Source organism: Ranitomeya imitator, chromosome 4 (genome assembly GCF_032444005.1).
Source record: "Ranitomeya imitator isolate aRanImi1 chromosome 4, aRanImi1.pri, whole genome shotgun sequence".
NCBI classification, from domain to species: Eukaryota; Metazoa; Chordata; class Amphibia; order Anura; family Dendrobatidae; genus Ranitomeya; species Ranitomeya imitator.
The window spans coordinates 487,599,956-487,625,675 of record NC_091285.1 but is presented as its reverse complement, the minus strand read 5'-3'; the positions used below and the strand labels follow the sequence as shown (position 1 = coordinate 487,625,675).

At 43.4% G+C, this 25,720-nt stretch overlaps 1 protein-coding gene across 1 annotated transcript in view; it reads left to right on the top strand.

Moving 5' to 3' along the window:
- Positions 1-25,720, top strand: part of UNC13C (unc-13 homolog C) — a 1,145,854-nt gene that overhangs the window by 587,497 nt on the left and 532,637 nt on the right. The window contains exon 19 of the mRNA XM_069765967.1: positions 6,954-7,087. Coding sequence (XP_069622068.1) covers positions 6,954-7,087 — 134 coding nt within the window. The remainder of the gene's footprint in view (positions 1-6,953; positions 7,088-25,720) is intronic.

Sequence of the window (25,720 nt, the reverse complement as noted above, 5' to 3'; positions counted from 1 at the left end):
AAAAAGGGATATGAAAAGGTTTACTGTATGTAAACCAGGTCTCATATCCTGTCGGTTTTGGGAAGGAGATAACAAAAGCCGGTAATTGAATTACCGGCTTTTCTGCTATCTAGCGCTGTATGAAATATAAATATATATATTCCTCACTGATATATATATATATATATATACACCTAGAATAAATGTCTACACATAGTATATCTGCTCTATTTTAACCCCTTCCCGACCCATGACGCCACGTAGGCGTCATGAAAGTCGGTGCCAATCCGACCCATGACGCCTATGTGGTGTCATGGAAAGATCGCGTCCCTGCTGATCGGGTGAAAGGGTTAACTCCCATTTCACCCGATCTTCAGGGACGGGGGGAGTGGTAGTTTAGCCCAGGGGGGGGTGGCTTCACCCCCCCGTGGCTACGATCGCTCTGATTGGCTGTTGAAAGTGAAACTGCCAATCAGAGCGATTTGTAATATTTCACCTATTATAACGGGTGAAATATTGCAATCCAGCCATGGCCGATGCTGCAATATCATCGGCCATGGCTGGAAACACTAATGTGCCCCCAACCCACCCCACCGATCGCCCCCCCCAGCCCTCCGATCTGTCCGGTACACTGCCCCGCTCCCCTCCGTCCTGTGCTCTGCTCCCCCCCGTGCTCTTGTCCGCTCACCCCCGTGCTCCAATCACCCTCCCCGTGCTCCAATCACCCCCCCTGCACTCCGATCCACCCCCCGTGCTCCGTTCCACCCCCCGTGCTCCGTTCCACCCCCCCGTGCTCCGTTCCACCCCCCCGTGCTCCGTTCCACCCCTCCCGCATTCCGATCCACCCTCCCATGCTCCGATCCCCCCCCCCCGTGCTCCCTCCCACCCCATCATACTTACCGATCCTGCCGGGGGTCCGTCCGTCTTCTCCCTGGGCGCCGCCATCTTCCAAAACTTGCGGGCGCATACGCAGTGCGCCCGCCGAATCTGCCGGCCGGCAGATTCGTTCAAAGTGCATTTTGATCACTGAGATATAATCTATCCCAGTGATCAAAATAAAAAAATGATAAATGACCCCCCCCCTTTGTCACCCCCATAGGTAGGGACAATAAAAAAATAAAGAATTTTTTTCCACTAATGGTAGGGGTAGGGTTAGGGCTAGGGTTAGGGCTAGGGTTAGGGCTAGGGTTAGGGTTAGGGTTAGGGCTAGGGTTAGGGTTAGGGTTAGGGCTAGGGTTAGGGCTAGGGTTAGGGCTAGGGTTAGGGTTAGAGCTAGGGTTAGGGTTTTAGTATGTGCACACGTATTGTGGTCCTCTGCGGATTTTTCCACTGCGGATTTGATAAATCCACAGTGCTAAACCGCTGCGGATTTATGGCGGATTTACCATGTTTTTTCTGCGCATTTCACTGCGGTTTTACAACTGCGGTTTTCTATTGGAGCAGTTGTAAAACCGCTGCGGAATCCGCAGAAAGAAGAGACATGCTGCGGAATGTAAACCGCTGCGTTTCCGTGCAGTTTTTCTGCAGCATGTGTACAGCGATTTTTGTTTCCCAAAAGGTTTACATTGAACTGTAAACTCATGGGAAACTGCTGCGGATCCGCAGCGTTTTCCGCAGCGTGTGCACATACCTTTAGAATTAGGCTATGTGCACACTGTGCGGATTTGGCTGCGGATCCGCAGCGGATTGGCCGCTGCGGATTCGCAGCAGTGTTCCATCAGGTTTACAGTACCAAGTAAACCTATGGAAAACCAAATCCGCTGTGCCCATGGTGCAGAAAATACCGTGCGAAATCCGCAGATGAAATCTGCACAAAAAACACTGGAAATCCGCGGAAAATCCGCAGGTAAAACGCAGTGCCTTTTACCCGCGGATTTTTCAAAAATGATGCTGAAAAATCTCACACGAATCCGCAACGTGGGCAACATAGCCTTAGGGTTAGGGTTGGAATTAGGGTTGTGGTTAGGGTTGTGATTAGGGTTATGGCTACAGTTGGGATTAGGGTTAGGGGTGTGGGGGGGTTAGTGTTGGAGGTAGAATTGAGGGGTTTCCACTGTTTAGGCACATCAGGGGTCTCTAAACGCAACATGGCACCACCATTGATTCCAGCCAATCTTGTATTCAAAAAGTCAAATGGTGCTCCCTCACTTCCGAGCCCCGACGTGTGCCCAAACAGTGGTTTACCCCCACATATGGGGTACCAGCATACTCAGGATAAACTGCGCAACAATTACTGGGGTCCAATTTCTCCTGTTACCCTTGTGAAAATAAAAAAATGCTTGCTAAAACATCATTTTTGAGGAAAGAAAAATGATTTTTTATTTTCACGGCTCTGCGTTGTAAACGTCTGTGAAGCACTTGGGGGTTCAAAGTGCTCACCACATATCTAGATAAGTTCCTTGGGGGGTCTAGTTTCTAAAATGGGGTCACTTGTGGGGGGTTTCTACTGTTTAGGCACACCAGGGGCTCTGCAAACGCAACGTGATGCCCGCAGACCATTCCATCAAAGTCTGCATTTCAAAAGTCACTACTTCCCTTCTGAGCCCCGACGTGTGCCCAAACAGTGGTTTACCCCCACACATGGGGTATCAGCGTACTCAGGAGAAACTGGACAACAACTTTTGGGGTCCAATTTCTCCTGTAACCCTTGGGAAAATAAAAAATTCTGGGCTAAATAATTATTTTTGAGGAAAGAAAACGTATTTATTATTTTCACGGCTCTGCGTTGTAAACTTCTGTGAAGCACTTGGGGGTTCAAAGTCCTCACCACACATCTAGATAAGTTCCTTTCGGGGTCTAGTTTCCAAAATGGGGTCACTTGTGAGGGGTTTCTACTGTTTTGCCACATCAGGGGCTCTGCAAATGCAACGTGACGCCCACAGAGCATTCCATCAAAGCCTGCATTTCAAAACATCACTACTTCACTTCCGAGCCCCGGCATGTGCCCAAACAGTGGTTTACCCCCACATATGGGGTATCAGCGTACTCAGGAGAAAATGGAAAACAACTTTTGGGGTCAAATTTCTCCTGTTACCCTTGGGAAAATAAAAAATTCCAGGCTAAAAGATCATTTTTGAGAAAATATTTTTTTTTTCATGGCTCTGCGTTATAAACTTCTGTGAAGCACTTCGGGGTTCAAAGTCCTCACCACACATCTAGATTAGTTCCTTTGGGGGTCTAGTTTCCAAAATGGGGTCATTTGTGGGGGATCTCCAATGTTTAGGCATACAGGGGCTCTCCAAACGTGACATGGTGTCCGCTAATGATTGGAGCTAATTTTCCATTTAAAAAGCCAAATGGCGTGCCTTCCCTTCCGAGCCCTGCCGTGCGCCCAAACAGTGGTTTATCCCCACATATGGGGTATCAGCATACTCAGGACAAACTGGACAAGAACATTTAGGGTCCAATTTCTCCTATTACCCTTGGCAAAATAGGAAATTCCAGGCTAAAAAATCATTTTTGAGGAAAGAAAAATTATTTTTTATTTTCATGGCTCTGCGTTATAAACTTCTGTGAAGCACCTGGGGGTTTAAAGTGCTCAATATGCATCGAGATAAGTTCCTTGGGGGGTCTAGTTTTCAAAATGGGGTCACTTGTGGGGGAGCTCCAATGTTTAGGCACACAGGGGCTCTCCAAACACGACATGGTGTCCGCTAACAATTGGAGCTAATTTTCCATTCAAAAAGTCAAATGGCGCGCCTTCCCTTCCGAGCCCTGCCGTGTGCCCAAACAGTGGTTTACCCCCACATATGAGGTATCAGTATACTCAGGACAAATTGGACAACAACTTTCAAGGTTCAGTTTCTCCTTTTACCATTGGGAAAATAAAAAAAATGTTGCTAAAAGATAATTTTTGTGACTAAAAAGTTAAATGTTCATTTTTTCCTTCCATGTTGCTTCTGCTGCTGTGAAGTACCTGAAGGGTTAATAAACTTCTTGAATGTGGTTTTGAGTACATTGAGGGGTGCAGTTTTTAGAATGGTGTCACTTTTTGGTATTTTCAGCCATATAGACCCCTCAAACTGACTTCAAATGTGAGGTGGTCCCTTAAAAAAATGGTTTTGTAAATTTCGTTGTAAAAATGAGAAATCGCTGGTCAAATTTTAACCCTTATAACTTCCTAGCAAAAAAAAATTTTGTTTCCAAAATTGTGCTGATGTAAAGTATACATGTGGGAAATGTTATTTATTAACTATTTTGTGTCACATAACTCTCTGGTTTAACAGAATAAAAAGTCAAAATGTGAAAATTGCGAAATTTTCAAAATTTTCGCCAAATTTCCATTTTTATCACAAATAAACGCAGAATTTATTGACCTAAATTTACCACTACCATGAAGCCCAATATGTCACGAAAAAACAATCTCAGAACCGCTAGGATCCGTTGAAGCGTTCCTGAGTTATTACCTCATAAAGGGACACTGGTCAGAATTGCAAAAAACGGCAAGGTCTTTAAGGTCAAAATATGCTGGGTCATGAAGGGGTTAACCTGTCAGTGTGATTTTACTGTACACCGCACTGAATTGCCGGCTTTTCTCTACTTATCGCAAGTCACACTGATGGTCCGTGTGTAATCCGTATTTTTCTCGCCCCCATAAACTTTCATTAGCGGATTTTTTGCACAATACGCTGACAAACCCAGCGTGCTGCAATTTTCTACGCACGTAAAATACAGCTGACAAATATACGACAGATAGGAGCTTCCCCATAGAAAATCATTGGTCCGTGTGCAATGCGTTGTTTTTGCACCTCTCATACTGTATGTCCGTAAAACTCTCTAGTGTGACGCCGGCCTAAATCTTCCTACCTATGATGTAATTTGCATGTATGTCCATCTGGAATAGGTTCTTTTTACACCAGTAGATAGATAGCCTCTGTTGAGCACTGATTAATGATAAAACAAGTTTACCATTCTTTACATGTCAAAACAATCAAATTTTTCTTTCATCCGGATGATTGTTCCCTTTCCTCCAGTTTACATAATGGCACACGCTGCGGACATCATTTTTTTTATGTCCTCATAAAAAATGCGATCAACTACAAATAAACGAATTATTTCTTGCCGTTGGATCGCTGGGCACGTTTACACTGGATAATGATGGGGAACAAACATTCATAAAAGCGATCCTTCTGATAATTATTGCCTTATGTTAGAGGCCCTTTAGAGTTCACTCTAAGGCTGCCTTCACATTAGCAGAATTGGGTCAGTATTTTACATCAGTATTTGTAGCCAAAACCAGGAGTGGAACAATCAGAGGAAAAGTATAATAGAAACATATTCACCACTTCTGCATTTATCACCCACTCCTGGTTTTGGCTTACAGATACTGATGCAAAATACTGACCAAATACTGCTAGTGTGTCGGCAGCCTAATAGTTAAATTGTGAAATGCATGCCATTCATCTCAGCCGTTTCCAGGGGTATGTGACACAAAGTCACTGCATAAATAAGCAAGCAGACAATGCCGACTTTTCTTCTTATGAGATGCTAAGGTCCTCCAGACTGACCTCCCAAATATCTGCAGTGGAGTGAATGGCAGGTAGGATACAATGAAATTCGTCTTGACAGAAATAGTGGAAACAACCTTGCAGTAAAGGTGCTAAAAATACATTGCATCTGCTATTTAACATGCATAGCCCCGTAATGAAGCGCTACTAGTCTCACAATGCTGATCTCCAAGATCACCCTGGGTTTAAAATAATCTTGTCTCCTCGACAGGCCTCAGTTTTTGCGAACAGAGGCGAGCTGTCACTCAGACTGTGTTATTGGCTCCGTCTGTTTTATGGGGAATATTGCTTTGTTTTGCCATCTCGTTTCATTCTTCATTTCTATAAAATAGGTTCTTGGTTATTTATGGAAATGTCTTTGTTCAAGATCTATAAGTAAATCCAAATACATTCAACAGAATTTCTTACAGGGTTATATGTATACAAACCCTCATTTTTAATGGAATCTGTCAGCAGGTTTTTGCTACCTCATCTGAGAGCATGATAATGTAATGAAAGGGATTGTGATTCCAGCGATGTGCAGTAATAAGATTTTTTCTTCAGTAAATGATCGTATCAACAGCGAAATGGTATCATTAAAAACATCAGCTGTGCACATAAAAAATAAGCCCTCATCCTGCCCCAGATCCTGAAAATGGAGAAGCTAGGGGGTCTTGGAAAATGGCAACTTTTTTTTTTTTCCACAAATGTTGGATTTTTTTTTTCACCATTTAAATAGGAACCTATACATGTTTGGTATATATGAACTCATAATGACCTGGAAAATCTTATTGGTAGATCAGTTTTAGCATTTAGTGCACATGGTAGAAAAAAAATTGTGGAATTACACTTTTTTGCAATTTTATCGCACTTTGAATTGTTTCCCATTTTCCAGTACACTACATGGTAAAATCAATGGTGTTGTTCCAAGTTACAACTCGTCCTGCAAAAAACAAGCCCTCACATGGCCATTTTGACAGAAAAATAAAAGTTATGGCTCTGGGAAGAAGGGGAGCAAAAAATGGAAACTCAAAAATGGACAAAACCCAAGGTGGTTAAAGGGAGTCTAAAACTAACATGCAGCGGTTTAATAGTGCACCCTGTGGGGCAGCTCTACATGGAATAATAGCTGCAGAACACTGTAAGAGTCATTATGTAAGCTGGATGCAATATAATGTTAAATGAACTTAGAAATATTGATAATTTTAAGTAGGATACAATAGTCCTGTCCAAGTCAATGAAACATTGTGAGCAGTAACCTTCTAAATTACCTGTCATGAGAAATAATAGATTGCTTCCTTTAGTAGTGGGAAGAAGAAGAAAAGTACTTAGTACCTTGTGCTACATTATACGTGGCACTATTATAGGTAAGAATTCTGATGCTTACCCAGAGGTAGATAGTGTAAATTTGAGATTGTTGAGTTTGCCCTTTCCCTTTCATGATATAGCACATCACATAAGTTAATGGTTGTTTTTAATATTTTACAGGGTAAGAAACAGGACATTCCACGTGAAGATCAAGGTCCAACAATCAAAAACTTGGATTTCTGGCCAAACCTTATTACTTTAATGGTGACTATTATTGATGAGGACAAGACATCATACACTCCTACTTTAAACCAGTAGGTCATTTACTCCTATTTAATATAACTAATATTTTAACAGTCATGCACTACTGTTATAATTGATTTCTTTCCTTTTTGAGCATTGAGTATTTTTTCAGCTTCACCAAGGAAGAAACATTATTTGCACTCATTTATTATAATGATAGTTAGTAAGAATGGTTTAGACTCATTGTTTGTTCATATTGGAGCAAAGTCAGCAATAACTAATGGATTCCAGCACATCCCAACAAACTAGGGATGCCAACTGTCCAGCAGTTTCGGGACAGTCATTCCCTGTCCCCAATAAAAATGTATGTGCCTGAGATTTTTTCTTTAAGTTAGAGAAACTGGTAGTAATTTTTATAATTTTACTATGTACAGTAAATTATGCTAGTCTGTTAATATTACACTGTGTTCCATATTATTATACAAATGCTATTTTTCAGATTTTTCTAAATGGTCGATGCTAATGAGTCAGTATAATCTTCAAATCATCAGTAGTTATAGTATAAATCACATTTTATTGGACAAACCTGAAAATGGTCACTCAAAATGCATTCTTCCAAAATATTATGCACAACAGAGTCTCCAAACATTTGATAGGTTGTAAAAAATTGAAAATGGTCATTTGTTGAATTTGCAGAATGAAGAGGTCAGAGTTTTTTAAATCAAAAGCTTTTTCAATCTGTAACATCTTAACAGGCAAAGTTACATGTTGCCATAAGACTCCTTTAAAATAATAATAATAATAATAATCTTTATTTTTATATAGCGCTAACATATTCCGCAGCGCTTTACAGTTTTGCACACATTATCATTGCTGTCCCCGATGGGGCTCACAATCTAGAATCCCTATCAGTATGAAATCACCTTCACAATTCTTGCATCCATTGAACTTGTGAGTTTTTTTATAGTTCCTGCTTGAATTTCTTTGCAGCATGTCAGAGTAGCCTCTCTCAGATGCTGTTTTGTTGTAAACTGCCTCTCGCCCTCATAGATCTTTTGTGTGAGGAAGAGTTCCCAATGTTCTCAATTGGATTGAGGTCAAGGGAGGATGGTGGCCACACCATGGTATTCTTTCCTTTTATACCCATAACAGCCAATGACTTAGAGATATTCTTTGCAGCATGAGGTGGTGCATTGTCTGCATGTAGAGGATTTTGTTCTGGTTGGTACAGCTCTTCTTTTTGTACTGTACCATGGAAGAAAGTGGTCAGTCAGAAATTCTACTTACTTTGCAGAGGTCATTTTAGCACCTTTTGGCATCCTAAATTGGCTTACCAGCTCTTTCCCCATGAGTCCTGCCCAAAACATGACTCTACCACCTCCTTGCTGACATTGCAGTCTTGTTGGGGCATGATCGCAATTCACCAATCATCCACTACTTACATCCTCCTTTACCATGCAGGGTTGCATGGTACTCTTCAGTAAACAAGACTATTTTAAAGTTTGTCTTGATGTATGTCTGTTCCCATTGCAGCCATTTCTGATTGTGAGCGCTGTTTCAGGGTGGCCAAAATAGTAGGTTTATAGACAACTGTAAGCCTCTGGAGTATTTTAGACTTTGAGGTTCATTGGAGTACAGAGGCACCTGTAGCTTCAAATACCTGCTCGCTGTTTGTAATAGTATTTTAACAGTTGCTCTCTTAATCCAATTAATTTGTCTGGCAGAAACATTTTTCATTATGCCTTTATCTGAACTAATTCATCTGTGCCCTGTATGTTAGCCACAAATCTCTTTTCATGAAATATCTAATGTTTTCATACGTTGTCCAACTCATTGCACTATTTGTTGCTTTTTGGTGACAGAGAGGTCATTTTTCTTTCCCATATTGTTTGAAACCTGTGGCCGGCTTCATATTATGGAACGTCCTTCTAAAAGTGAATCTGTCACCCCATTTGAGCAATTTGATCTATCAATATGGGCATACAGGTTGTAGACAGCTGAAGCTAGTCATACCTGTATGCCTCATGGATGATGGCTTGCTCCATAAAAATCATCTTTTATGCTAATTATTTATTTTAGACTATGGGGCGTATGCGTCTTGTAAAATAACACTGCCTCACCTCTTCATCATACTACATTTCTCATGCCCTCTCATCACTGTGTGTCTGTTAAGTCCGGTTTGCAGCCAGAAATCCTGCGTCTGTGCATTCTTCCTACTATCACTCCCCTGCGCTATTCCGCCCTTCAAAGGTCACAGACTTCAATTTTGTCAAAGGTCACAGACTTCAATTTTTTTGTTGGAAATGTTAGAGAGTCACTGTAACTTCTGGTCCCAGTGTTCTCTAGTGTGCAGAAAAGTTGCACTCCAGACTTCCTTCCTCCCACCCTACATTGTAAGTGTTACACTCGGACAATCTTTGGTAAGGAGGGGGGCCTCAAACTGTCCCTAGAACTGTGATCTTAACTATCCCTCTCCTGAGGGGTTCTCTTGATGGTAGAGAGGCCTAAGTCTCCAACCTTACCATGCTCCTGTTAAACCCTGATCTGTCTCCTCCCCCACACCATGAAGCATGAGACCGAAATGTAAGGTAATCAAGACACAAAGAAAACCGGGATAACAGAAAAGCTTTACAGTACAAAAGCACTAACCAACAATAGGGAGGAGGATAGGGACAAGGAGGAATAAACTAAATGGGTACAGGGACCAGGAGATAAACACATACGTACTACAGCAAACCATGAAGCACTACTACAACTACTCTACTTCAACCACTTAGCTATAGCACACAGCACAGGAAAATGAATCTTTCACTTGCAGGGACAAGAAAGTCTAACCTGTTTTTATAGGAAGAGGTAATGACCAGATCAGAAGCTGCTGAAATAGAGCTGCATGTTTCTGACCAGCATAGAAAGGGTTGTTAACCTATTCAGCACCATACGAAACTAAATCCATTTAATATGGAACTCAAATCTCACCATCTCTAAAGAAGAACTGCGATTCATTACCCGATGTGATCATCTAAAGGTACCGTCACACTAAGCGACGCTGCAGCGATACTGACAACGATGTCGATCGCTGCAGGGTCGCTGTTTGGTCGCTGGAGAGCTGTCACACAGACAGCTCTCCAGCGACCAACGATGCCGGTAACCAGGGTAAACATCGGGTTACTAAGCGCAGAGCCGCGCTTAGTAACCCAATGTTTAAGCTGGTTACCAGCATAAAAGTAAAAAAAAAAAAGAAAACATACTTACCTACCGCTGTCTGTCCCCGTCGCTCTTCTTCCTGCACTGGCTGTGAGCACAGCGGCCGGAAAGCAGAGCGGTGACGTCACCGCTCTGCTTTCCGGCTGACCAGCGCTCACAGCCAGTGCAGGAAGCAGAGCGCCGGGGACAGACAGCGAAGGTAAGTATGTAGTGTTTGTTTTTTTAACTTTTACGCTGGTAACCAGGGTAAACATCGGGTTACTAAGCGCGGCCCTGCGCTTAGTAACCCGATGTTTACCCTGGTTACCAGTGAAGACATCGCTGAATCGGCGTCACACACGCCGATTCAGCGATGTCTGCAGGGAGTCTAGCGACGAAATAAAGTTCTGGACTTTCTGCAGCGACCAACGACATCACAGCAGGATTCTGATCGCTGCTGTGTGTCAAACTGAACGATATCGCTAGCCAGGACGCTGCAACGTCACCGATCGCTAGCAATATCGTCCAGTATGACGGTACCTTAACTCTAGGAGTTCCAGGGAGACTTGATTCTCTCGTGACAGTAAATATGTTATTTCCGATGCCCCAGTATAATAAAGTCATGCCAGTCAGCTCACACAATTATGAGTTTATTTGAAAAACAAAAAAATTACATCTTTATGACACTTTTCCAATTTACACAATAATTTGGAATATGATGTATTTTTATTTGCTGTTGACATGTTGAACTTAACATTTTAATGATTTATTAGGGTTTTCCACTGTGTCTGTAAAAAAACATTGACTCTTTGTTAGTTTTGGACAATTTATCCAGGAAAAAAAAATCAATTTGAAAACCAACAAAGAAATCATCATCAACCCTGCTGACAAGGGAGATGCAATAGTCATGATGAACACATCAAACTATATGAAGGCAGCAAACAGACAACTTATGGACATACGCTACTACAAAAAATTGGGAGTCTGTTCCTACACAGGACTATTACAAAGAACTAAACAAATTGGTATCTTGTCTGCCCGACGAATCCATAAGAGTCAATGACCTGATACCAGAAAGTCAAAGAACAGGGACATTCTACATGCTTCCCAAAATCCACAAATCTGGAAATCCAGGAAGACCAATTATTTCATGTGTGGGCACTGGGCACCCTTACTGAGCAGGTATCTGGATGGGTAGAGGGTATTCTTAAACCCCTGGTAAAGGATACACCCAGCTTCATTCAGGACACAACTGACCTATTGAATAAACTATCAGCAATAGGTCCTCTACCAGAAGGAACCATCCTGGCCACCATGGATGTGGAATCTTTGTACTCCAATATCCCACACCAGGATGGATTAAATGCCTGCAAACTCTTCCTGGAAAACACAGGGACTGATGCAAATTCTGTGGTGAAACTTATAAAATTCATCCTCACCCACAATTACTTTGACTTTGACAAGAAGATCTATCTACAGGAGACTGGCACAGCAATGGGAAGTAAAATGGCCCCACAGTATGCAAATCTTTTCATGGCCAAGCTTGAAAGCGACTTTTTGTGATCATGTCCCATCAGGCCTCTGGCGTACTACTGCTACATTGATGATATTTTAATAATCTGGACGAAGTCTGAGCCACAGCTAAAGACGTTCCATGCACAGTTTAGTCAATTTCCTCCTACTATCAACTTGACACTCAACTACTCCTGTACTGAAATTAACTTTTTGGACACCATCATTAAGCTGCAGAACAATAAAATAGAGACATCCCTGTATCAGAAGCCAATCGACCGTCTAACATACCTTAAATGGGACAGATCCATCCAAAACACATAAAAAACTCTATTGTCTAAAGCCAAGCCATCAGATACAATCGTATATGTTCCAACCCAATGGACAGGGATGAACAGCTTGGTCGCCTCAGAAAAACCTTTTTGAATCAGGGCTACCATCCAAGAATAATTGAAAACCAGATTACAAGAGCCACCAGAATATCAAGGAATTACCTGCTACATTACAAAGCTAAAGTAGAAAATAACCGGGTACCTCTAGTGGTTACCTACAATCCAAATCTGGAGGTGCTAAGGGGAGCTGCACGGAAATTACAACCTTTACTACAAAAAGATGCCCGCTTACAATCCATTTTTTCCAGACCCCCCACTACTGTGTTTTAGGCAGCCCCCAAATCTAAGAAGCATCATTGTCAAGAGTTCCCTGTCCCCTCCAACAGCTGCAGGTACCTTTCCTTGCAATCAGAAAAAATGTAAAACCTGTCCATTTATAATGACCACGGACAAGATAAAGATCCCCAATTCACATCAGGACTACGAGATACCAGGTACTTTCAGCTGCATCAAATCTAATGTGGTGCACCTAATTATTTGTACTAAATGTCCAACTGGGGGTCTGTATGTGGGGGAGACAGGGCAGAAACTGAGAACAAGGATGAACTCTCACCACCATACAATAAGAGAAAAAAAGAATGGATATACCTGTGGCAATACATGTCTGTCTCCCAAATCATAACATTATGGACATGAAATTACTTGTGTTAAAAGGTAGCTTCAGATCTAACAGAGACAGAAGAGTCTGGGAATATAAACTGATGACGACCTTTGACAGTCTAAGTGAAGGAATGAATGTGTCGCATGGATTTATGTCTTTGTACATCAACTAAGGAACTTGTCCGTCAGACTATGAGGGGTGATCACAACAGAACCAGACCCCAATCAGAGGACAATAAAACATTCCTTATCTAAGAATTGGTCCAATATTTATGGATGTAACTGTTTATCACTCATGGTAATTCTGCTTCATGATACCTGCCTTTTCCATGTTTTTTTTTTCTCTGTGCTGTGTTGTGCATAAATATGCGATTCTTCAGAATTTCTTTTAGTCTTTGCCTGATGGAGAGACCTGTGTAGTCTCGAAAGCTTGCAATTTGTTGCCATCTTTTCAGTTAGCCATTAAAAGCTATCAACCACTGAGGACTCTCAATTCTAAATATTTTTCAACCCTGCAACAGACACTCTTTGACTTATAATGGTATCCTGTTAGTTATTTTGATCAGGTTTCAGAGCATTTATTTATTAATAGTAGATATATCATCAGATAAGCAGAAATGGAGTTTTCCACAAATTCACAGCCTATCCATAGATTAGGCTCAAAGTAGCCAAATAGTATTAGATTGGTCACTAACTCTTCGCATCCTCAGTTGTTTTAAAGGGGACCAAAGCACTGTCTGCCTTTAATTGCTTACAATCCTCCATACTGCAAGTGCCCTACCTTTAAGGAAAAGTGTGCTGGGCATTGCACCAGTGTAATCAGTGTAAATTAGTCCCTTTTAACCCCTTAATGTCCAATGATGGCAGAGTTCTTCATTGGACTCTTCCCCCCATTTGGTGCGGGCTCATCTTATCAGCTGACATGTGCCCCTAACAGCCGCGGGCATAATCGCGATTCGCCCGTGCCTGTTAACATGTTAAATGCTGCCAAACTCTGACAGAAGCATTTAACATGCACGCGCAGGAAGTGCATCATTACCTCCTCCCACTGGTGCCTGTGTCACATGACCACAGGTCGCCGATGGGTTGGCATGACATCCCGGGGTCAGCAGGAGACCCCTGTGGTTGTTATAGCCGGATAGCTATGAGCGCCACCCAGTGGTCGGCGCTCATAGCTAGGGTTGAGCGACTTTTCTTTTTATAGGATCGGGTCGGGTTTCACGAAACCCGACTTTTTCAAAAGTCGGGTCGAGTGAAATCGGCCGATCCTATAGAAAAGTCGTTGTCGGGGTCGGCCGAAACACAAAACCCAATGCAGTTCATTGGGTTTCTAATGGTTCCCAGGGTCTGAAGGAGAGGAAACTCTCCTTCAGGCCCTGGGATCCATATTTAAGTGTAAAATAAAGAATCAAAATAAAAAATATTGATATACTTACCCTCGGACACGCCCTGATTCTCACCGGCAGCCTTCCTTCCTAAGAATGAGCGCCTGAAGGACCTTCGATGACATCGCGGCTTGTGATTGGTCGCGTGAGCGGTCACATGGGCGTCACGCGACCAATCACAAGCCGCGACGTCATCTAAGGTCCTTCAGGCGCTGATTCTTAGGAAGGAAGGCTGCGGGTTAGAACCAGGGCGCGTCTGAGGGTGAGTATATGCCTATATGCCTCGGACGCGCCCTCGGACGCTTCCTTCCTAAGAATTAGCACCTGAAGGACCTTAGATGACGTCGCGGCTTGTGATTGGTCGCGTGACCGCCCATGTGACCGCTCACGCGACCAATCACAAGCCGCGACGTGATCGAAGGCCCTTCAGGTGCTCATTTTTAGGAACGCAGGCTGCCGGTTAGAACCAGGGCGCGTCCGAGGGTGAGTATATCAATATTTTTTATTTTTATTCTTTACTTTACACTTAAATATGGATTCTGATACCGATTCCCGATATCGCAAACATATCGGAACTCGGTATCGGAATTCCGATACCAGATCAGAAGATCGCCGACCTCATGGCCGACTCCACACAGGGGTCGGGTCGGGTTTCATGAAACCCGACTTTGCCAAAAGTTGGCGACTTCTGAATCTGGCCGACCCGTTTCGCTCAACCCTACTCATAGCAAGTGAGGTATTTCGCTATATGCAGGTGATCTGATCATTGCCTGCATGTAGCAGAGCCAATCGGGTTATGTCAGCTTCTAGTCTCCCATGGAGACTGTTAAAGAATGAAAAAAAAATGTTTTTAAAAATGTTAATAAAATAAAATATATAAAAGTTCAAATCACCCCCCTTTTGCCCCATTCAAAATGCAAAAATCATATATACACTTACTTGGTATTGCCGTGTTCAGAATCATCGGATCTATCAATATATAAAAAGAATGAATCAAATCGGTAAACAGTGTAGCGAGAAAAAAGATAGAAACACCAGAATTACCGTATATACTCGAGTATATAAAAGTGCCTCTGAAAGCTGAAAGTGCCTCTCTCGGCTTATACTCGAGTCACGGTGGGCGGCATGGTCGGTGGGTGAGGGGGAGAGGGCGCTGAGGCATACTCACCTAGTCCCGGTGGTCCTGATACTCCCTCTGCCCGTCACACGGTCTTCGGTGCTGCAGCTCTTCCCCTGTTCAGCGGTCACGTGGGACCGCTGATTAGAGAAATGAATATGCGGCTCCACCTCCCATAGGGGTGGAGCCGCATATTCATTTCTCTAATCAGCGGTGCCGGTGACCGCTGATAGAGGAAGAGGCTGTGGCACCGAAGACCGTGTGACAGGCAGAGGGAGCGGGACGCCGGGAGCAGGTAAGTATGTAATATTCACCTGTCCACGTTCCACACGCCGGGCGCCACTCTGTCTTCGCGTCCTCTTGCTCTGACTGTGCAGGTCAGAGGGCGCGATGACTCATATAGTGTGTGCGGCGCCCTCTGCCTGATCAGTCAGTGCGGAGAGACGCCGGGACGAGACGCCGAGAGCTGTAAGCAGCGAGGTGAGTATAGCATTTTTTTTTTATTGCAGCAACAACAGCAATGGCAGAGCTTTCTATGGTACATCAATGGGGCAATAATGAACAGTGCAGAGCACTATATGGCACAGCTATGGGGCAACAATGAACGGTGCAGAGCACTATATGGCACAGCTATGGGGCAATAATGAACGGCGCAGAGCACTATATGGCACAGCTATGGGACAATAATGAATGGTGCAGAGCACTATATGGCACAGCTTTCTATGGTACATCTATGGGGAAATAATGAACGGTGCAGAGCACTATATGGCACAGCTATGGGGCCATAATGAACAGTATGGAGCATCTATTTTTATTTTTGAAATTCACCGGTAGCTGCTGCATTTTCCACCGTAGGCTTATACTCGAGTCAATAAGTTTTCCCAGTTTTTTGTGGCAAAATTAGGGGGGTCGGCTTATACTCGGGTCGGCTTATACTCGAGTATATACGGTAAGTTTTTTGGTCGCTGCTACATTGCAATAAAATGCAAAAACAGGCGATCAAAAGATCATACACACCCAAAAAGGTAACAATAAAAACGTCACATCAGAACGCAGGAAATAAGCCATGACCCGGCCCCAGATCCCGAAAAATGGAGACATTACGGGTCTCGGAAAATGGCAACTTTTTTTTTTACAAACTTTGGAAATTTTTTCACCACTTAAAGAAAAGCCTAGACATGTTTGGTATCTGTGAACTTGTGATGACTTGGAGAATCATAAAGGCAGGTCATTTTTAGAATTTAGTGAACTCTGTAAAAAAAATCCAAAAAACAATTGTGAAATTGCACTATTTTTGCAATTGCACCGCATTTGGAATTTTTCCCCCGTTTTTTCAGTACATGACATGGTAAAACCAATGGTTCCATTCAAAAGTATAACTCGTCCCGCAAGAAACAAGCCCTCATATGGCCAAATTGACAGAAAAATATAAAAGTTATGGTCGTGGGAAGAAGGGGAGCAAAAAATGGAAACGCAAAAATGGATATACCCCTGGTCCTTATGGGGTTAATCCCATGATGTGTGTCTCTTGTGTGACTTGTGGTTACTTTTGCTGGACATTGTCACTATGTTGTTTACTTCTGCAGATGAGTTTTGCTGCTTCCTCTTGTGTTGATGGTGTCATGTATTGTAATAGGAAAGATAGGACGCGCTAATGGTGACTATTGATTTATAATGTAGCTTCTATAATGGTTTTCAGTACACAGTGGCCTCAGAAGAGCAGACAAGAGTGTTCAGCCTTGCAAAATAAGATGGATGATCTCCTCATATATGGGCTGACTTACTCACTTTGATTATTTCTAGGCGTTTACCATTATCTTTGTTCATGTTTAGTAAAGACACACAACCTTACATGTCCTCATTGCAGGCTTTCTATAAAATGCACAAGAGAATTACACATGAGCTAAGTGGATTAGATGGATATGGAAATTATTTCCCTTCCATTTTTTAAATGAGATGGTATTGAAGGTTACCGCTCATAAAAAAGGGAATTTATCTGGTTGTTGATACCTGATCTGAAACTAGGATGATGTAGACACAAAAACACTGATTCCAATGATGTATCACTTTTCGAGATGCTTCTTGTAGTTATGATAAAATCATAGTTTTCCCTGCTACCAGTTCTCTAAATGATTGACAGTTTTCTGAAAGCACTGTGCATAGCCAGAAAGCTACCAATCAGTGGTGGCGGTGTGGTTATACAGAGCTCAGTACTATGGAGGACTACATGACTGCAGGTTTCAAGCCTGAGGCCGGCGTCACACTGGCGTTTTAAACGGCCGAGTGCAATGCGATAAAAAATCGCATTGCACTCGGACCAATGTAACACTACGGGGCAGCTCCCACCAGCCGACTTTTTGTCGGCTGTTTTCCTCGGTCCGAGACAATCGCAGCATGCTGCGATTGTCTCAGACCGAGGAAAACTCTGTGTTCACTCGCACCCATATAAGCCTATGGGTGCGAGTGAGACAGCGCACACCACACAGATATCATCCGAGTGCTGTGCGTTATAAGCGGACCCCAGCAATGGAGGAGATGGAGAAAATCATTTCTCCACCTCCTCCGCAGCTATGCTCCGATCCTCCCTGTGCAAGAGAATTGGAGCACAGACACATGACACTCGGCTCCTGCTCTGCTGCGAGCAGGAGCCGAGTGTCATTAGCATATCGTATCGGATGCAATACGCCAGTGTGACGCCGGCCTTAGGCCATGTGCACATGTTCAGGTTTTTTCGCGCTAAAAACACTATAAAAACTCATTAACCCTGCTGTTTTGTTCGCATTTACTATACACTTGCAGTGTTCCGGGTCACTATGACCCGGCTTATTAAAAACGCATACATAATGCATTCTATCATTTAGAATGCATTCTGCATGTTTTGTGCACATGGATGCATTTTTTTCCGCAAAAAAACGCATCACGGTAAAAAAAAATGAGCATGTTCATTATTTTTGCGGATTTTCTGCGTTTTTCCCGCAATTTTATGCATTTGGGAAAAACGCACAAAAAACGCACCAAAAACGCATCAAAAACGCGTAAAAAAAACACAGTAAAATCGCGGTAAAAACGCATGCGGATTTCTGGCAGAAATGTCCGGTTTTTGTCAGGAAAATTTCTGCAAGAAATCCTGACGTGTACACATACCCTTATAGTCAAAATTTCCTGTTAATAAAATGATGATTTTCTCAAATCTACAGCGGCAGCACGGTCAGTGACAAATCACTGGAATCAGGGTCTCTGTTACTACATAATGCTGCTCTCATATTAGGCAGCAAAAAAATAATGGCCTGCACCGCAGGTGATTAGTAAAACATCAGTGGGTATGACATTTCTACGAATCCCATTCACTTTGCTGGAACTGTAAGACGCCGCAATTTTGATGAAGCGAAAATTCGCAGCATCAAAAACTCTTCATGGGCACACAGCCTTAAAATGTTACAGGTGGGCTGAGATAAGTGGTGGGCTTAGATAATGCCATCACATCAAGGCTGGATGCTAAAGCTGTGCCCAATTTTATCCACACTGTCAGAATTGGCTACTTTAACTATTTTGAGATAGAGTACAACTTCTACAATCAGAGCTCATGCTGTGGATTTCATTAGCTGCAATGAGAATATCAGTGATAGTAGCCATGCATTTATTAAATATGCAGAAAATTAAAGGTTAGCGTGCTGGGCAATCATCCGCAATTCTAAGTCAGTATGCTTACCGCTTGTAAGAGATATTAAAAATACCCAAACCTTTGCTGCTATAGAGTTAGAGAGTGAAAAGAGAAAAGATAAAAGAAGGATGTCAGATTTCCTGACATTGTCATTCTTCATCCTAATGAGCGCTGAAAGTGGGAAGTGTGTGGCATGTTCTCTTTCCCTGCTGGATGCTCTTGTGTTTCCTGGAGCTGCCTTCTGTAATCATATCTGTTTGCAAACTCAGGTAATCATTAGTGGGAGATTGTGACACCACACTCTTGTGTTCTGCGGTGATACTGTTCAGTAATCTTTCCTCCATTTGTTATAAGTGCCAACCTGCTGGCTGCTTGGCTCAATAATGATAGTGGAATTAATCCTGTTCTAGGTGTTTGCATAAAGTGGGCTGTCTTGGAAGAAATGTCGATTAGGATGATATCAAATTTATAAGTTTTGTTTTGTATTTTAGTAATTAAAATAAATTCAGAACCTTGGAAAAAAATCTAACTTGCCTATTTTGAGACCCAGAACTTTTTATTTTTTGGTCAATAGATCTGTGTGAGGACATGTTTTTTGCGTTGTCAGCTGTAATTTTTTATTTATATTATTTTGAAGTACTGTATAAAATCGTGTATAAGCCTGTGCTGAGCAGTCATGTGGTACTGCTCATTAAGGTAATGAATATGCATGCATCCCCACTCCCATAGGTGTGGAGCACATATTCATTACCTTACTGAGTGGTACCACGTGACCGCTCAGCACAAGTAGAGCTGCCATTGGGACAAAGGAGATGCAGGGTCACATAGCGGCTGTGCGAGGAGGGTTAGTGTGATGGGGGAGGACCAGGGGGAGCCGAGCCATGCATACAAGGGGGGGGACGGGGAGGATGGGAAGAAGCCGGGCCATGCATACAAGGATGGGACGGGGAGCCCAGCCATGCATATAGCGATGGGACAGGGGAGCCAAACCATGCATGCAAGATGGGATGGAGGAGCCAGGCATACAAGGATGGGACTGGAGGGGCAGAGCCATGCATACAAGATGGAACGAGGGGGAGCCATGCATATGTGAGCAGGTTGCGGGATGCAGTAACGGACCAAGGGCAGAGCAAGGGTTAACATGGGATTTATTTAGCAGTGGATACTCCATGCTGGGAGAAAAGGGGTTAGACTGGTTTGAGCAGTAAATGTTAACGTGGGATAAAACAGGAGCTAGCAATTTAAAGGGGAAGTTCAGTAATGTAACACTTATCAGTCTGACAATGTCAGAATCTGGAATCCTGTAGTCAAGTGGTAGCACCAAGGCTTTGGTGCATAAGGGGTCTGGGGTCATCCTCAGGAAGATGGCATTTCGGTTCCTGGCAGCGGCGGTGAATCCATGTCATCCTGTTGGGGGTCCTCGCGATGGCGGTGAATCCTCGTTGCCCTGACGGGGGGTGGGGGGGGGTCCTATGTCCAGGAGACAGAGTAGAGATACCGTCACAGTCTCTAACGCTGCCAGGGATGGATGTTGCTCAGCATATGCAAGCAGGTGGATTGATCAGGATACAGTTCACAGTGAGTCACCAGGCATTGTTATCTCAGCACGCGCGCATCTAAGTCCTGACAGGGGACTTTGTCACTCACGGTCTCAGGTGTCAGCATATACTTTGCTGGTCTCTGTCGGCAGTTTCTCTTCGAGGATCTGAGGCCCTTTAGGCTTGGGCCTTCTCCATCCCGTTGCACACTGGTTGGTGCCCTGACTATGTCCTCCTGCGCACTGCACATTCCCGCCAAGTCTGCCCCACTTCCCGTGTGCTGCAGCTCCTTTTGTATAGCCATGCCCCCTAATACTGAGTGCAAAGGTCAGTCTGGCGTATTAAGCTTTCCCCAACTTGGGTGACAGCCCCGACAGTTTCGGGTCCACAATGGAATCGGTACGCCTGGTCCGGTTCTTCTCCTTACACATACAACAAGGGGACAGGGGGAGCCATACATACAACAGGGGAAGCCACACAGCAGGACAGGATAGAGGGAAGCCACACATAGCAGGACAGGGATGAGGGGACAATACATACCCGGCTTATACTCTAGTCAATAAGCTTAACCAGTTTTAAATGGCAAAATTAGGTGCCTCGACTTATACTTGGATCGGCTTATACTCGAGTACATATGGTACATACAATAAATTGCTTGTTATTGCATTTTTAGTCATGAGTGCAATTGCTCACTAATAGAGTTTGCCTAGGGTGCTCGGGTATGCACAGAGTATCGCGGGTGCTCGAGTGACATGTTTGATTCCCTGCCACCACATGTTTCGCAACTGTTAGACAGCCACAAAACATACAGGGTTTGACTGACAAACGGGCAATCCATGCAGCCGTAGGGACTCGTACATGTCGCTCTCACCCTAGGCAAACTCAAATACCGAGCACTTGTGCTCATCACTGTAAATTTTTATTGCGTTGCTTAACAACAAAAACAATCTAAGAACGTCAAGATTTTCTCGCCGGCTTGCAAAATGGACATAGAATTGATCCATGACATCAAATATTCGTGAAAACATATATACAGTCTATATATATATATATATATATATATATATATATATATATATATATAATACTCCTTACTAATGTAAGAAGTGTCTGTATGCAAAATTTGGGAGCTCTAGGTGTTAAAATAAAGGATTAAATCTCGGAAAAGACTGGTGTGGGCTTCCACGTAATATTCTCTGCCAGAGTGGGAAAGCCAGTGACTGAGGGCAGATATTAATAGCCTAGAGAGGGACCATGGTTATTGCCCCCCCCCCCCCAGCTAAAAACATCTGCCCCCAGCCACCCCAGAAAAGGCACATGTGTAAGATTTTTCTATTCTGGCACTTAGCCTCTCTCTTCCCACTCCGGAGTAGAGGTGGGATATTGGGTAATAAAGGGTTAATGTCCTCTTGCTAATGTAAGGTGACATTAAGCCTGGTTAATAATGGAGATTGCCTTGTGCAGGCATGTACTACGGAGGACAGAGAATGAACTTCAATCCAATATTGCAGCCAGCATGCAGCCAGCAGGTAAGGAAAGGGTGAATCAAACACCCGAAAACCCCGCCTCTATGGCTGAAAATTGTTCCCTCCAAATTCAGGTGACAGAGTCCTTTTAACCCTTTATTACCCCATATCCCACCGCAATACAGGAGTGGGACGAGGGAGGCTAAGTGCCAGAATAGGCGCATCTTACAGATGTGCCTTTTCTGGGGTGGATGGGGGGCAGATGTTTTTAGCCGGAAGGGGGTCATATAACCATGGTCCCTCTCTAGGCTATTAATATCTGCCCTCAGTAACTGGCTTTCCCACTCTGGCGGAGGAAATTGTGCAGGAGCCCACGCCAATTTTTTCCATGAATTAACCATTTATTTTAATAGCTAGAGCCTCCAAAATTTGCACACAGACACTTGGAACATTATTAGTGAGGAATATGTTAAAGAATAAGGGATATGAAATGGTTTACTGTATGTAAACCATGTCTCATATCCTGTCGGGTTTGGGAAGGAGATAGCAAAAGCCGGCAATTGAATTACCGGCTTTTCTGCTATCTAGCGCTGTATGAAATATAAATACATATATATATATATATATACAGTGGGGCAAAAAAGTATTTAGTCAGTCAGCAATAGTGCAAGTTCCACCACTTAAAAAGATGAGAGTAGTCTGTAATTTACATCATAGGTAGACCTCAACTATGGGAGACAAACTGAGAAAAAAAAATCCAGAAAATCACATTGTCTGTTTTTTTAACATTTTATTTGCATATTATGGTGGAAAATAAGTATTTGGTCAGAAACAAAATTTCATCTCAATACTTTGTAATATATCCGTTGTTGGCAATGACAGAGGTCAAACGTTTTCTGTAAGTCTTCACAAGGTTGACACACACTGTTGTTGGTATGTTGGCCCATTCCTCCATGCAGATCTCCTCTAGAGCAGTGATGTTTTTGGCTTTTCGCTTGGCAACACGGACTTTCAACTCCCTCCAAAGGTTTTCTATAGGGTTGAGATCTGGAGACTGGCTAGGCCACTCCAGGACCTTGAAATGCTTCTTACGAAGCCACTCCTTCGTTGCCCTGGCGGTGTGCTTTGGATCATTGTCATGTTGAAAGACCCAGCCATGTTTCATCTTCAATGCCCTTGCTGATGGAAGGAGGTTTGCACTCAAAATCTCACGATACATGGCCCCATTTGTTGTGAATTCTGTGGCTGAGTTCACTTCTGTGGTCACAAGTGGTATTGCAGTCTCTGGGCTTCCTCCCTCAGGTGTTTTGGTGAGCTCGTTGGCTGCCTTGCTATTTAGCTCCACCTGAGTCTGTCTTCCTTGCTCCTTGTCAATGTTCCAGTGTTGGATCTGAGCTACTGCATCTTTCCTTGGGCCTGCTGCTCTGCTAGATAAGTGCTTCTAGTTTGTTTTCTGTTTTTTTCTGTCCAGCTTGCTATTGTCTTTTGCTGGAAGCTCTGAGAAGCAGAGGGGTGCACCGCCGTGCTGTTAGTTCGGCACGGTGGGTCTTTTTGCCCCTTTGCGTGGTTTTCGTTTTAGGGTTTTTTGTAGACTGCATAGTTCTCTTTGCTATCCTCGCTCTGTCTAGAATATCGGGCCTCACTTTGCTGAATCTATTTCATTCCTACGTTTGTCTTTTCATCTTGCTAACAGTCATTATATGTGGGGGGCTGCCTATTCCTTTGGGGTATTTCTCTGAGGTAAGTCAGGCTTGTATTTCTATCTTCAGGCTAGTCAGCTCCTTAGGCAGTGCCGAGTTGCATAGGTAGTTGTTAGGCGCAATCCACTGCTGCTTATAGTTGTGTGAGGATAGATCAGGTACTGCAGTCTACAGAGATTCCACATCTCAGAGCTCGTCCTATTGTTTTTGGTTATTGCCAGATCTCTGTATGTGCGCTGATTACTGCACGCTGTGTTGCCTGATTGCCAGCCATAACAGTACAAGGAGCCACACCAATGATTCCCAATAGAGGGAAAAAAGAAATCCTGACATCATTTTTTTTTTCTTAGCTCTGTCTTCAGTCTTTTTTTTCCCCTAGACATTAGAGTGCTTCAGGACACAGCTGTGGACATGGATATTCAGGCTCTGTGCTCCTCAATGGATAATCTCGTTGTAAATGTACAAAAGATTCAAGATACTATTGATCAGAAATCGATGCTAGAACCAAGAATTCCGATTCCTGATTTGTTTTTTGGTGACAGAACTAAGTTCCTGAGCTTCAGAAATAATTGTAAGCTATTTTTGGCCTTGAAACCTCATTCTTCTGGTAATCCTATTCAACAGGTTTTGATTATTATTTCTTTTTTGCGCGGCGACCCACAGGACTGGGCGTTTTCTCTTGCACCAGGAGATTCTGCATTGAGTAATGTTGATGCATTTTTCCTGGCGCTCGGATTGCTTTACGATGAGCCTAATTCAGTGGATCAGGCTGAGAAAAATCTGCTGGCTTTATGCCAGGGTCAGGATGATGTAGAAGTATATTGTCAGAAATTTAGGAAATGGTCAGTACTCACTCTGTGGAATGAATCTGCACTAGCGGCTTTGTTCAGAAAGGGTCTCTCTGAAGCTCTTAAGGATGTAATGGTGGGATTTCCTATGCCTGCTGGTTTGAATGAGTCTATGTCCTTGGCCATTCAGATCGGTCGTCGCTTGCGCGAGCGTAAATCTGTGCACCATCTGGCGGTACTGCCTGAGAGTAAACCTGAGCCTATGCAGTGCGACAGGACTATGACTAAAGTAGAACGGCAAGAACACAGACGTCTGAACAGACTGTGTTTCTATTGTGGTGATTCTACTCATGCTATTTCTAATTGTCCTAAACGCACTAGGCGGTTCGATAGCTCTGCCGTTATTGGTACTGTACAGTCCAAATTCCTTTTGTCCATTACCTTAATGTGCTCTTTGTCATCGTATTCTGTCATGGCGTTTGTGGATTCAGGCGCTGCCCTGAATCTGATGGATTTGGATTATGCTAAACGTTGTGGATTTTTCTTGGAGCCTTTGCGGTGTCCTATTCCGTTGAGAGGAATTGATGCTACACCTTTGGCCAAGAATAAGCCTCAGTACTGGGCCCAGCTGACCATGTGCATGGCTCCTGCACATCAGGAAGTTATTCGCTTTCTGGTACTGCATAATTTGCATGATGTGGTCGTGTTGGGGTTGCCATGGCTACAAACCCATAATCCAGTATTGGATTGGAACTCTATGTCGGTAACCAGCTGGGGTTGTCAGGGAGTACATGGTGATGTTCCATTTTTGTCTATTTCGTCATCCATTCCTTCTGACATCCCAGAGTTCTTGTCGGACTTTCAGGATGTATTTGAAGAGTCCAAGTCTGATGCCCTACCTCCGCATAGGAATTGTGATTGTGCTATCGATTTGATTCCTGGTAGTAAATTCCCTAAGGGTCGTTTATTTAATTTGTCCGTACCTGAACACACCGCTATGCGCAGTTATGTGAAGGAGTCCCTGGAGAAGGGACATATTCGCCCATCGTCGTCACCATTGGGAGCAGGGTTCTTTTTTGTAGCCAAGAAGGATGGTTCGCTAAGACCGTGTATTGATTACCGCCTTCTTAATAAGATCACTGTTAAGTTTCAGTATCCCTTGCCATTGATTTCTGACTTGTTTGCTCGGATTAAGGGGGCTAGTTGGTTTACTAAGATTGATCTTCGTGGTGCGTATAATCTGGTGAGAATCAGGCAGGGAGATGAATGGAAAACGGCATTTAATACGCCCGAGGGTCATTTTGAGTATCTGGTGATGCCGTTCGGACTTGCCAATGCTCCATCTGTTTTTCAGTCTTTTAT